The 13,780-nt window shown below is 42.0% G+C and overlaps 1 protein-coding gene across 4 annotated transcripts in view; it reads right to left on the bottom strand.

The window, feature by feature from the left end:
* Positions 1–3,309: 3,309 nt before the first annotated feature.
* Positions 3,310–13,780, bottom strand: part of LOC143767210 (uncharacterized) — a 249,585-nt gene continuing 239,114 nt past the window's right edge. For 2 of the 4 annotated variants that reach the window (XM_077255355.1, XM_077255357.1), the window contains exons 11-12: positions 8,116–10,353; positions 3,310–7,394 (exon numbers count right to left, since the gene is read on the bottom strand). In XM_077255355.1, the coding sequence (XP_077111470.1) occupies positions 8,762–10,353 (1,592 nt within the window). In that variant the 3' untranslated portion in view covers positions 3,310–7,394; positions 8,116–8,761. The remainder of the gene's footprint in view (positions 7,395–8,115; positions 10,354–13,780) is intronic. The other 2 variants (XM_077255354.1, XM_077255353.1) reach the window with 1 other exon arrangement.

A 13,780-nucleotide genomic window follows, 5' to 3' on the forward strand; every position in this document is an offset into this window, starting at 1 on the left:
GGCTATGCAAAACACTACAAACCCTGAAGCTATTCACGGAGGGAGTATTGGTGGTGGGAGGTGACTTTAACCTACGTCTCAATCCGTTCTTGGACACATCGTCAGGGAAGACTCACTTGGCTCAAAAAGCCCTCAGAAAATTGCACCCTCTCCCTACAATCGTTAAATCTAATAGATACTTGGAGGACACTACACCCCGCAGATAGAGACTACACCTTCTATTCACCCCCCCACCCCCACAACTCCTACCACAGAACTGACTACCTTTTAACAACGACGTCTCACCTTCAATTCATTAATTCGGCTACAATTGACAATATAACTTTGTCAGATCATGCCCCCATCTTTTTAGAAATGAACATTGCTTCTCTGCCCAGACGGGCAATGACTTGGTCCCTAAATGAAACCCTGTTAGCTTCTGATATCCATCTAACTAAACTAACGGACACCCTTAATTACTTTTTTCAAGAAAATTCTAATTCAGGACCCCCACCTACCATCATATGGGAAACACACAAAGCTGTTATGAGGGGCGAATTCATAGCTCTGGGCACATTTGTCAAGAAGGAAAGGTCAAAACAAATAATATCAATTATTCATCAAATTAACACCCTTGAGAAGATCCATAAAAAATCCCAAAGCAAACCAATACAAAACGAGTTATTAGATTTGAGAAATACTTTAAAAAATGTTCTTAACATCCAGTCAGCCAAAATTTACATGAGGAGTCAACAGAGATTCTACTTACATGGAAACCGAGGCAGTAAACTAATGACTTCATTACTTAAAAAACGCAATGAACGGAAGTTTATAAACCACATTCTATCTACAGACAAGTCACGCAAATACAAGACTCCTGACATTGCAGAAGAGCTTAGATCCTTCTATGAAAGCCTCTACAACTTACCCGCATCACCACAATTAGGAGACCCATCTGAAATTCTCACCAAAATAAATGAATTTCTTGCACCCCTAAAGCTCCCTAAAGTTTCTGTTGAGGGCCACCAAATATTATTAGCACCTATCTCTCCTAAAGAGATACTAGACATGTTAGCACTGATCCCCAATGGGAAGGCTCTTTGCCCTGATGGACTTCCTATTATTTACTACAAAAAATTTATTGAACAACTTCTACCTCATTTGGTATCTTTATTCAATTCGCTCCTAGAAGGTCAAACTTTACCTAGACAACCCCTAGAAGCCTATATCTCGGTAATTCCTAAAGAAGGCAAAGACTCCACAGCCTGCTCTAGTTACAGACCCATCTCCCTTCTAAATTCAGACATTAGGCTTTGGGCTAAACTCCTAGCTAATAGATTGAGCTCCTTTTTACCCAAATTGATCCACACAGATCAAGTGGGATTTGTGAAGGGTAGAGAAGGTAAAGATAACTCAGCCAAAATTATTTAGTCAATAGCCTTCGCTAAGAATATGGGGACCCCCTTGGTCCTCCTATCAACAGATGCTGAAAAAGCATTTGACAGGGTGAGCTGGTGCTTCATGGAACAGACTTTGATTAAGTTTGGCTTCCCATCGCAATTTATTGATGCAATCTTCTCCCTTTACATGCAACCTACGGCTAAGGTACGAGTGAACGGCACCCTGTCAGATAGCTTTAATATCCACAATGGTACGAGGCAGGGATGCCCATTGTCCCCGTCATTATTTATTTAATCATAGAAACCTTAATTCAAACAATAAACAGGAAACTCTTATCGAGGGGCTGAGGATTGGCTCGTTGGAGTTAAAAACTTTAGCATTTGCAGATGACTTACTTTTCTTGATCGCCAACCCATTCCAAGCCTTCCCAAAAATTCTAGAAATTTTTCAACAATTTGGGCTTCTATCCAATTTTAAAATCAATACTGCAAAATCTATTAGCCTTAAACATCTCCCTCCCCCACTCGCGACTCACCGAGCTACACTCCTTGTGCCCTTTCTCTTGGGCTACGCATTCTATAAAATACCTAGGTATAGATATTACAAGAGACCCTAGCCAACTCTTCAAAGCAAACTATTCCGCTCTATCTAAAAAGGTGCAAGGTTTACTGAAATCATATAATTTACCCACTTTGTCTTGGTTAGGACGCATTAACGTCTTCAAGACGTACATCATGCCAATAATCCTATACACGTTAAACATGGTCCCGATCCATATCCCAAAAACTTATTTTAAAAACCTCCAGTCTACAATAGCCAAATTTATCTGGAAACAGAAACCTGCTAGAATCACATATAGATTTCTTTCCCGCTCGTCATTGACCGGTGGTTTGAAAGTCCCTGACCCGGCTTTATATTTCCAAGCAGTCCACATATGTAGATGGCTTAAGATTGTAACCAGCTTCGAGAAAGGAGACTGCGATAATGTGGACCTAGAATTGCTGGGACCAACGGGAATACCTTGTCTCTCGTCACTGGCTAAACCTCCTAACTAATTCAGACTGGATGAGGTGATTTCGACAACACTCAAAATCAGGCGTTTATTAAATAAGGAACTTCCTCTAGACTCCTTCCCCTCTGCGTTTGCCCCAATCTGCTCCATACCATTCTTATTAGACCCAAGCTATAGAGACCCTTACGGATTATGGCCTTCACTCCACAAGGAACCTTTGAAGAACTTCTATAATGAGAAAATCCTTCATAGAGGGACCTGACCTACAGGCGCCCTGACACGACCCAAAAAACTTCCTTCAAACTCAACATATTAGACGCACACGCTTTACTTTCAAAAAGAAGTTTCTCCATAAATCTAAATGGTCATGGCTTGATATAATGTAAAAAAAACCCTCACCCTGAAATGAAAAGCGTTTCTCGAGTCTATTCTCAACTCCATCAACAACTACTCTAAACCTACATTTATTCATTCCTGGGAGTTGGAGATGGGGGTGACTTTTACAGAGACGCAAACCTCAAAAATGCTAGCCAATGCACGAGGATTCTCCCGATGTATACTACTTCAAGAAAACGCCTACAAAATCTTGACCAGATGGCATTTGACTCCTGTTAAGTTGACCCATCTAGGACTGTTAGACGACAGCTCATGTTGGAGGTGTCATAGTTCTTTGGGCCACCACACTCATATATTTTGGGAATGTCCTAAATTGACTAAATTTTGGGAGGAGATTAATAAGCTCCTTAAGGCTATGTGCACATGTAGCAGAATTGCCGCGGAAATTTCCGCGGCAATTATGCGCCTCCTGCCGCGGGTATATCGCATGCAGAATTAGCATACATATACCCGCAGAAAACTAGCGTTTTGCAGGCATAATTAGCTTGCAGAAAGCTAGCGTTTTCCAGGCGATATGTAGCATCGCTTGGAAAACTGACTGACCGGTTGGTCACACTTGTCAAACATAGTGTTTGACAAGTGTGACCAACTTTTTACTATAGATGCAGCCCATGCAGTATCTATAGTAAAAGGTAGAATGTTAAAAATAATAAAAAAAAAAGGTTATACTCACCTCAGCGGCTTCCGTTCCTAATGCTGTGTGTTCAGGACCTTCCATTGACGTAGCGGTCACGTGATCGGTCATGTGACCTCGACGTCATCGCAGGTCCTTCACACACATCACAGAAGCCGCTGAGGTCGGGCCGCCCGAAGGTGAGTATATCGCTATTTTTTTATTTTAATTCTTTTTTTTTTACCACTTATATGGTGCCCGGTCCGTAGAGGAGTCTCCTCTCCTCCACCCTGGGTACCAACCGCACTTGATCTGCTTACTTCCCGCATGGTGTGCACAGCCCCGTGCAGGAAGTAAGCAGATCAATGCACCCCTATGTGTGCAGAATCGCCACGATTCCGCAATTTTAATGAACATGCTGCATTTTTTTCTGGATTGCGATTCCGCTCAGGAAAAAAATGCAGCATGTGCACAAAAAATGCGGATTGCATTTTGTTACATAGGATGCTTAATGTTAGCGTGTTTTTCGCGGTTTTTATAGCGAAAAACCGTGAAAAAAACGCAAAAAATCTGCTACGTGTGCACACAGCCTAAGAGACTAAAGTTAATTAAAACTAATTTACAGGCTCCTGAGGTTCTACTTTCCTGCCCATCTAGCAATTACAGACCTAGGAAACACAGACACCAACAATAACTGAATGGCTGTCCAAAATTGACCAAATCTCGAGACTCGAAGAATTATCTAGCTGGGAAATGAACACCCACGATCTGTTCGTTAGGATTTGGGCCCCCTGGAAGGAGTTACGAGCAAGCGGCTATAATTGATTTCACTATTGCTTCTTGACGTGTGCCCCAGATGTTATTTGTAAGAGCTGGCTGTATTTTCATAGAATTTATTTGCTCTTTGCTAAAACTTACACTATGGTACCATTTCATGCTGTACTAGTTTAAATACCCTATCCCTACCCTTTCCTTCAATTTTTCCCCTACTTTCTCCTTTCCTCCTCCAACACCCAATTACCCTTACCCCTATTCTACCAGGTTGTGCTCCCCCTTCCCTTCTCCTCACCATTTCCCTGTTCCTCTCCTTTTAAATCCATAGCATCTGAAAGTTGAATGCTGTTCATCATACAAGATAACATTATGCTTTACTTGTTTTCTGTATTATCATTTATTCTTAAATAAAGAATTTACAAAAAAAGAATCTCAATGGGCACGTTTCCTATTGCAGATTAAAGATGGAATCAGTAAAATTAGCTATTCACCTGATAGGTCCTCATTTCTCCATGACAACCATCGACCTGAAGGATGCTTACTTTTATGTGTCAATTCATCTTCGACACAGGAAGTATTTGAAGTTTGCAGTGCAGCAGAACCAGCAAGTGAGGTACTATCAGTTCAACATACTCCCCTTCAGCATCTCCTCATCGCCAATGGTCTTTTTCAGGATAATGGCAGAAGCTGTGCCATATATCCGAGGACAAGGCATCTGCATCTGGACGACCTGCTGGTCATAGGCCTTTCTGCTCAGATTCTCAGGGGTCATGTGGCAAAATCTCTGGACATTCTGCAGTCTCTGGGAAGGCTGCCAAACATAAAGAAATCTCAGCTCCAGCCTTCCAAAACGAGAAGATTTCTAGGGGTCCTTCTAGACTCTGGGAAACAGAAGCCCTGTCTACCAGAGGATCATTGTTTGGTGGTGATGGCACAGGTCTCAGAGCTCAGGAAGCAAAAATTCCCTACGGCGTGTATTCAATCCATGTCCTGGGCTCAGGCCCACTCCAGGATTCTTCAAACCCATATTCTCAAGAACTGGAACGGGATCCCAGCTCATTGAACAAAAGGGTGCAAACTCCAGGGGCGTGTAAGGGCCTCCCTGGCCTGGTGGTTGAATCTCGAAAACCTTCACAGAGGGGTAAACTGGTCTCAATCTCCACTGGTTACGATAACATCCGATGCCAGCAGGAGAGGCTGGGGGGGGCTATAGTATCTCATACTCCGTTCCAGGGGCGCTGGAGTCAGAAGATAAGTGCCAGGTCCTCCAACTTCAGGGAGCTGAAGGCAGTGGAGGCAGCTCTTCAGACAGCAGGCAGTCTGATCTCTGGACGCCATGTCAGAGTATATTCAGACAACATGACTACAGTAGCCCACCTCAAGCATCAGGGGAGCACGAGGTTTGACAGTCTAAACGCCATTTCGAGGTGAATATTTTGTTGGGCCAAAAAACATCTCTCCCTAACAGATGTCCATTTAAAAGGGTCCTCCAGCCATTTAGGCGGATTTTCTGAGCCATCAGGACATACAGGCAGGGGAGTGGAGCCTGAACAAGGGAATCTTCATGATGCTGATAAACAGATGGGGCCTACCAGAAATCGATTTGCTGATTTCAAGCCAAAATGCTCAGGTCTAAGCCTATTTTTCACTAAACCCCAGGGACAAGTCCAAGGGGGTGGATGCCTTTCCTCAGAAGTAGAATTTCCGGTTGGCATACGCATTTCCTCCAATTCCAATGCTAGCAAAAACTGTTCACAAGATCCGGGAAGACCAGGTGCCAACCATCCTGGTAGCTCCGATGTGGACAAGGAGCTATCTCAATCTCATCATCAAGCTCCAAATAGACGTACCAGTCTATCTACCATTAGAATCCGACCTTCCGTTGCAGGGCCCTCTCTGTCATCCAAATCCTAAAAAGCTGAATCTGGCTGTCTGGTTACTGAAGCCCAGGTGTTATGTGCCAGAGGGTTTTCAGACACAGTAATTACTACTTTGCAAAAATCCAGGAAACCAGTCACCAACGCTATTTATAATAAAGTGTGGAAGAAGTTCTCATCCTGGTGTCTTCCTAGTCTACCAGATCCCTTCCACACAAATATTGGATTTTTTACAAAGAGGGTTAGAGTTAGGCCTTAAACCCAGTACTCTGAGGCTGAAGTCACACTAGCAGTATTTGGTCAGTATTTTACATCAGTATTTGGAAGGCAAAACCAGGAGTGGAACACATAGAGGAAAAGTATAATAGAAACATATGTACCACTTCTGCATTTATCACCCACTCCTGGTTTTGGCTTACAAATACTGATGTAAAATACTGACCAAATACTGCTAGTGTGACGGCAGCCTAAAGGTTCAGGTCTCTGCTCTGAGCTCGGTATTCGATCAAGACTTGGCCAACTACCGTTGGATTTTGAGATTCATGATATCGGCCCTTAGAGGGCATCCCAGGAAGCAGTCTATCGTCCCTTCTTGGGATCTAAATTTGGTCCTCAAAGGTCTCACACTTCCACCGTTTGAGCCTGTCTTCCTGTACTCCTCAACTCCTCTCATACAAAGCAGAATTCCTTGTTTCCATTACCACAGCAAAACGTGTAGGAGAGTTACAAGCTTTATCCATAGGAGAACCTTACTTAATAATTAGAGATGACTCTATAGTTTTCTGTCTTGATCCATCCTTTCTCCCTAAAGTAGTGTCTGATTTCCACCGGTCACAGGACTTCATCCTCCCCTCCTTTTGTCAAAATCTGGCAAATCCGAAGGAGGAGGAGTTCCATACTCTCGATATTCGGCATACAATCTTAAGCTACTTAGAACAAACCAGACCCTGGAGAGTTGACCAGAATTTATTTATACATCCATCGGGTCGAAATAGAGGGAAGAAAGTGGTGAAAGGTACCATCGCGAACTGGATTAAAAGGGCCATATCTGAATCATATCTGGCCCAGAACATGACTCCCCAGGCTGGAATCAAGACTCATTCTACAAGGGCTACCTCAGTCTCCTAGGCTGAGAGAGCAGGTGCATCCACAGCGCAGACCTGCAAGGCGGCAACATGGTCTTCACTCCATACCTTTACCAGACACTATAGGTTGGACTTGTCTAATAGGGATCTAGCCTTTGGCTGGAAAGTACTCCATGCTGTTGTCCCCCCTAGTGCAGAATTGGTTGGTATTCCTCCTATGCAGTCGTGGAAGGTGACTAGAGAAAATAGAATTAGACCTATTCAGAAAGGGGAGGAGGGGGGAAGAGGAAGGGTTGAAGCTTGACACGCCGAGACATACATCTAAGAACCGTTGCAAATGAATATAACTGGTGGGTGCCGTACCTGCTGGTGATTAACAGCTGATGTAGACGAGAGGAGAAATGGGGATTTCCAGCACATCCATCCAGTATAAGTAAAATAACCAAAATTTATTAGAACATTTTAAAAAACAATATTAAAAAAAAAAGAGAAGAACTCTCTTTGCCTGACGCGTTTCTGGCGCACCACGGCGCCCTTAGTCATAGGAACTAATATGACATGAATACACAGGTTTATATATGACAGGGAACCAATCACAAACATAGCAATTAATTTCATTGGAAAAGGCTGCAGCTAAATTCACATAACAAAAACTTTACCTTATTTTTCAAATGTCTTAGAAATACACAAATATCTGTTCTAAATTGCCACAAAATCCATTTGTTGATTCAATATATATAAAAAAGATCATTTTTGTAATTCATACCATGTGGATATTTGGTGTCTAAAGTTAGAATCCAAAAGGCTTCCCGCAGAGCTAATTGCTTCCTCCAATCTCCACCTCTGGGTGACTGACTAACTCTTCAAAGAGTCTCCACCTCTGGGTGACTGACTAACTCTTCAAAGAGTTAGTCAGTCACCCAGAGGTGGAGATTGGAGGAAGCAATTAGCTCTGCGGGAAGCCTTTTAGAATTAGACCTACCGGTAATTCAGTTTCTAGGAACCTTTCATGACAGCACTAATTCCCTCCCTGTGTTTCTTGGACAATTTCTAAGAATTTAGAGGTAACCGGTGCTATGGTTAGTTATAAGTCATTGGCGAGTGGGAGGTGGGAGGGGCTTTTAACCTCTTGTGCTTCCTGTCCCCCAATAGAGCGTGGAGACAACCTCCTAAGTTGTTGTGGAAGGTTCCTAGAAACCGAATTACTGGTAGGTCTAATTCTATTTTTCCACTCTACCAAACTAGGCTAAAGTGACTTAAAGTTTGTCTCTCCTTTGCACTCCCATAGACTAACAAATTGTCGAACACCTTTCAGCCAATCGACGTCCTTACACCCTGATTGTAATCCAATCTACTCTATTAAGTGATAAATACCCATGGATCCCCTTGACTTTTCTTTTATTTTCTCATCTTTGAAGCGTCTTGCTTATCCAGATACTACATTGATTTCAAGATATTTGTACCATGATTATCCCTCTTTATTCATATGCTTTTATCCTTTATGTAATGAAGTTCATATATCGCTTTTTCCTGTTCTTCCTATTCCAGACTTTGATTTTCTGTTTATTGTTATATTATGCTGTTACAAAATAAAAAAAACTTTTAGTTAAAAAAAATAAAATGGCTACTTTCCTATGTGAGTTTTTAGATGTGTAACAAGATTTCTTTTCTGATTAAAACATTTTCCACATTCTGAACATGAAAATGGTTTCTCCCCGGTGTGTACTTTCTGATGTCTAACAAGACCGGATTTTGTTGTAAAACATTTCCCACATTCTGAACATGAAAATGGCTTCTCCCCTGTGTGACTTCTCCTATGTCTAACAAAACATGCTTTCTCTGTAAAACATTTTCCACATTCTGAACATGAAAATGGCTTCTCCCCTGTGTGTTTTTTCTGATGTGTAACAAGACCGGATTTTTTTGTAAAACATTTCCCACATTCTGAACATAAAAATGGCTTCTCCCCTGTGTGAGTTCTCTGATGTTTAGCGAGTTTTGATTTAATACTGAAAGATTTCCCACATTCTGAACATGAAAATGGTTTCTGCCCTGTGTGATTTTTCTGATGTACAACGAGACTTGATTTCTCTGTAAAATATTTCCCACATTCTGGACATGAAAATGGTTTCTTCCCTGTGTGAATAAAATGATGTTTAGCAAGTTTTGATTTACTACTGAAATATTGCCCACATTCTGAACATGAAAATGGTTTCTCCCCTGTGTGAATTCTCTGATGTACAACCAGACTTGATTTCTCATTAAAACATTTCTCACATTCTGAACAAGCAAATGGTTTCTCCCCTGTGTGACTTCTCTGATGCATCATAAAATGTGATTTTTGTATAAAACATTTCCCGCATTCTGAACAAGAAAATGGCTTCTCCCCTGTGTGAATTCTCAGATGTTTTGTAAGTGTGGATTTTTCACTATATTGTTTGCCACATTCTGAACACGAAAATGGCTTCTCCCCTGTGTGAATTCTCTGATGTCTAACAAACCATGTTTGATCTGTAAAACATTTCCCACATTCTGAACATGAAAATGGCTTCTCCCCTGTGTGAATTCTCTGATGTATAACAAAACATGTTTGATCTGTAAAACATTTCCCACATTCTGAACATGAAAAGGGCTTCTCCCCTGTGTGAATTCTCTGATGTCTAACAAGACTTGATTTCACTGTAAAACATTTTCCACATTCTGAACATGAAAATGGCTTCTCCCCTGTGTGTATTAGCAGATGTCTATCAAGATGTGATTTCTTTGTAAAACCTTTCCCACATTCTGAACATGAAAATGGTTTCTCCCCTGTGTGTACCATCTGATGTTCTACAAGACATGATCTGTGTGTAAAACATTTTCCACATTCTGAACATGAAAATGGCTTCTCCCCTGTGTGTATTAGCAGATGTCTATTAACATGTGATTTCTTTGTAAAACCTTTCCCACATTCTGAACATGAAAATGGTTTCTCCTCTTTGTAAGCTGTTTCATGATCAAGAGCCCTTCTATGACTTTTCTTTTGCATATTTGTCTTTGATGAAGCAGAAACAAGGACCTGTTGAAAAGGATCAGGTGACAGATTTTTTCTGATAACATCTTGAGGTGTATCTGGTATAATGACATGTTCTTCATAAGTATCAGGAGTCATATGAAAATTATCTGCTGACAAATCAGAGAATATCAGGCGTCCTTCAGTGCTCCTAGTAAAGTCACCTGCCAAGAATAAAAATTATTTTAAGCTTTTTTTAGAAACATGGCATCAGAATTATAATACTATTTATACTATTATATTCTTTATAACATGTCTGTGCAAACTGGACAATAGACCACAAAGCGGGACTGAGAGCACAGTGTTAGGCCACCAGGTTAACATAGTAACATAGTTAGTAAGGCCAAAAAAATACATTTGTCCATCCAGTTCAGCCTATATTCCATCATAATAAATCCCCAGATCTACGTCCTTCTACAGAACTGTAAGATACAATATTGTTCTGCTCCAGGAAGACATCCAGGCCCCTCTTGAACCCCTCGACTGAGTTCGCCATCACCACCTCCTCAGGCAAGCAATTCCAGATTCTCACTGCCCTAGCAGTAAAGAATCCTCTTCTATGTTGGTGGAAAAACCTTCTCTCCTCCGGACGCAAAGAATGCCCCCTTGTGCCCGTCACCTTCCTTGGTATAAACAGATCCTCAGCGAAATATTTGTATTGTCCCCTTATATACTTATACATGGTTATTAGATTGCCCCTCAGTCGTCTTTTTTCTAGACTAAATAATCCTAATTTCGCTAATCTATCTGGGTATTGTAGTTCTCCCATCCCCTTTATTAATTTTGTTGCCCTCCATTGTACTCTCTCTAGTTCCATTATATCCTTCCGGAGCACCGGTGCCCAAAACTGGACACAGTACTCCATGTGCGGTCTAACTAGGGATTTGTACAGAGGCAGTATAATGCTCTCATCATGTGTATCCAGACCTCTTTTAATGCACCCCATGATCCTGTTTGCCTTAGCAGCTGTTGCCTGGCACTGGCTGCTCCAGGTAAGTTTATCATTAACTAGGATCCCCAAGTCCTTCTCCCTGTCAGATTTACCCAGTGGTTTCCCGTTCAGTGTGTAATGGTGATATTGATTCCTTCTTCCCATGTGTATAACCTTACATTTATCATTGTTCAACCTCATCTGCCACCTTTCAGCCCAAGTTTCCAACTTAAAAATCATATATGAAATACCCTTGCTTAAAAAATACTTTTATTATTAAAATCAAGGCAAACAAAAAAGAAAAAAAAATTGACCACAAAAGAAAAAACACATAACCCAAAAATAATGTGCTCAAACCAAAAAAATCAAAAACACTAAGGGGAAAGAAACCTAGATACCCCTAGCTCCAGAATCTATAATGACCCCTACCTGTCTGCGGAGGTTGACACCCTAGGGGGAACGTTGTGGCGCCCCCGCTCCTCGATGGCTGACCCTAAAGGTCCTGATGCACCCTACCACCGCTAGTGAAAAGCCTCTACCCTCAGGCTATAGGGTCCTCTCACACTAGACAGAGAGCTGCCTATGCTAGGGAGAAGCTAGGTCCCCAAACATGTGAAGTATAAAAACACTGTATGAACACTTGGCGCATAAACATTGGGTAACAGATGAAACCGCTCAGAGAGAGCTATTATTCAAGTCTGAGTGATTATCATATCACTCTCATAGACATCACAAAGATGCTGTATGCTGCATTTAGATAAATGTAGTGCAGGAGACTACTATAAATGGTTATATGGATATTTCTGAAAACCCATCTCTTCAAAGAAGCTTACAGCCTGTAAAGACTACACGGCCACCTCAACACCACTGGAGCTACTGCAACCCTTGACCTACTGTCTCCTTCCCCACAATCCTGTAGATTGTAAGCCCGCAAGGGCAGGGTCCTCTTCCCGCTGTACCAGTCTGTCATTGTTAGTTTTGTTTACTGTAAGTGATATTTGTATTTTGATGTAACCCCTTCTCATGTACAGCACCATGGAATTAATGGTGCTATATAAATAAACAATAATAATAATAATAATAATATTTCATTAGTTTAATTTCCTGCACATTAATCTGGCGCTGCAAAGCCAGACACATTGCACACAGGTCAAAACAATTGGGATACAGTTGTACTCATCTCAAGATGTACTTGCGGTAATTTCCCAAACGCCATTCCTAATTCGCGCCTCAATGCGTTTCACCCTTTAAGGCTCATCAGGAGGCCGATACGAAGATAATATGTGTCATATCTGATGATCAGTAACAATCTGCCAAATAATAAGTACCTACTTTATAAATACCGCCAGTTTCACCGCGCATAGGACTCCTCCCTTTTACTTCCTGTGGCGTTCACGGCCCTCAGCTGCGCATGTCAGTTCCAGAAGTGTGCAAAAAACACAGGTACCTTAACATAATCATAGCAGCGCCTTGGCGCATCACTGCGCATGCTCCCTTTGGACCGCACACCAACAGGAAAGCAGGGTCACCCTCCAGTGCTCCTAATCAATATCCACTTCCGGATTACAATCTTCCGTAGGAACAGAGTGCATCGAGATGATCCTCCTGCGCATGCCACCCGCTACAAACGTTACCCTGGTAACCACATCAAATCGGAGAGCACATAATACGCCCCCGTCGTTCGTGACCAGGGCAGCTCTTGGGAATCAGGGACGCTGCACATATAAGCGCCGCAGATATAAATGCTTAGGCGCTAAACTTAATATTAATGCATCCCTCTATATTCCTAGGCAGCTTGAGACACCGCCCAGGTAGCTCATGAGGCACGGAAATGCTGCAAAGATAAATACCACAAATATGGGCGCCTAAGCGCTACCCATGCATCATATCAAAGCATCCCTCGATGTTCCTGGGTAGATTAACCCACTGTCTAATCACACTATATTTAATGTGACTATAGACAAAAAATTATATCAACTATATCATTTAGGCCCATTGCGGGTTGATTAAGACGCCTAAAAATATATTTTATCGCGCCTATACTCCTTCATAGTACCAAATGAAGGTAAGGCGCCCACATCTGATGGATCCATCCAATATTCAAAGCCCCACTTGATGATAGCCTTAGCAGCCCATACCATATACAAAGGAGATAAACACTATGGGCATATTGACTGCGGGTTGCACCTATCAATCAGGTGCAACCCATAGGACCAAGGGACACCGATACCAATCCAGCATGGTGACCCTAGATAAACCATTGTTCAGATGTATCTGGTAGTTGGCCAAAAAACGCGAGGTTAGACGGTAAGTATTTAGGCAGGTATGCATGAAGATATAAAGGACGATATTCCTATCAATATGACATGGAGATCCATGTGATTCCCCAAAATATGGGGAATCCATCAAAACATCTAGTATGGCTCATTGTCTTAGTAAGGACATGGGGTCAGAATTAATTTGCATTCAGATACCACATTTACAAAAAGCACATATAAGATATCTGCTCATTGAGACCCTTTGGCTCAAGGGATTCCAACCTGAAGATCCACTCACACTCTCACTCTCGCTGGAGGATCATCCTATCATGATTACCCCCCCTTGGGTTCACCTTCACCACCTCTATAATCATGAATCTCACATCCGTTGGGTTCCCACTA

This window comes from Ranitomeya variabilis, chromosome 4 (assembly GCF_051348905.1).
Source record: "Ranitomeya variabilis isolate aRanVar5 chromosome 4, aRanVar5.hap1, whole genome shotgun sequence".
Taxonomy (NCBI): Eukaryota; Metazoa; Chordata; class Amphibia; order Anura; family Dendrobatidae; genus Ranitomeya; species Ranitomeya variabilis.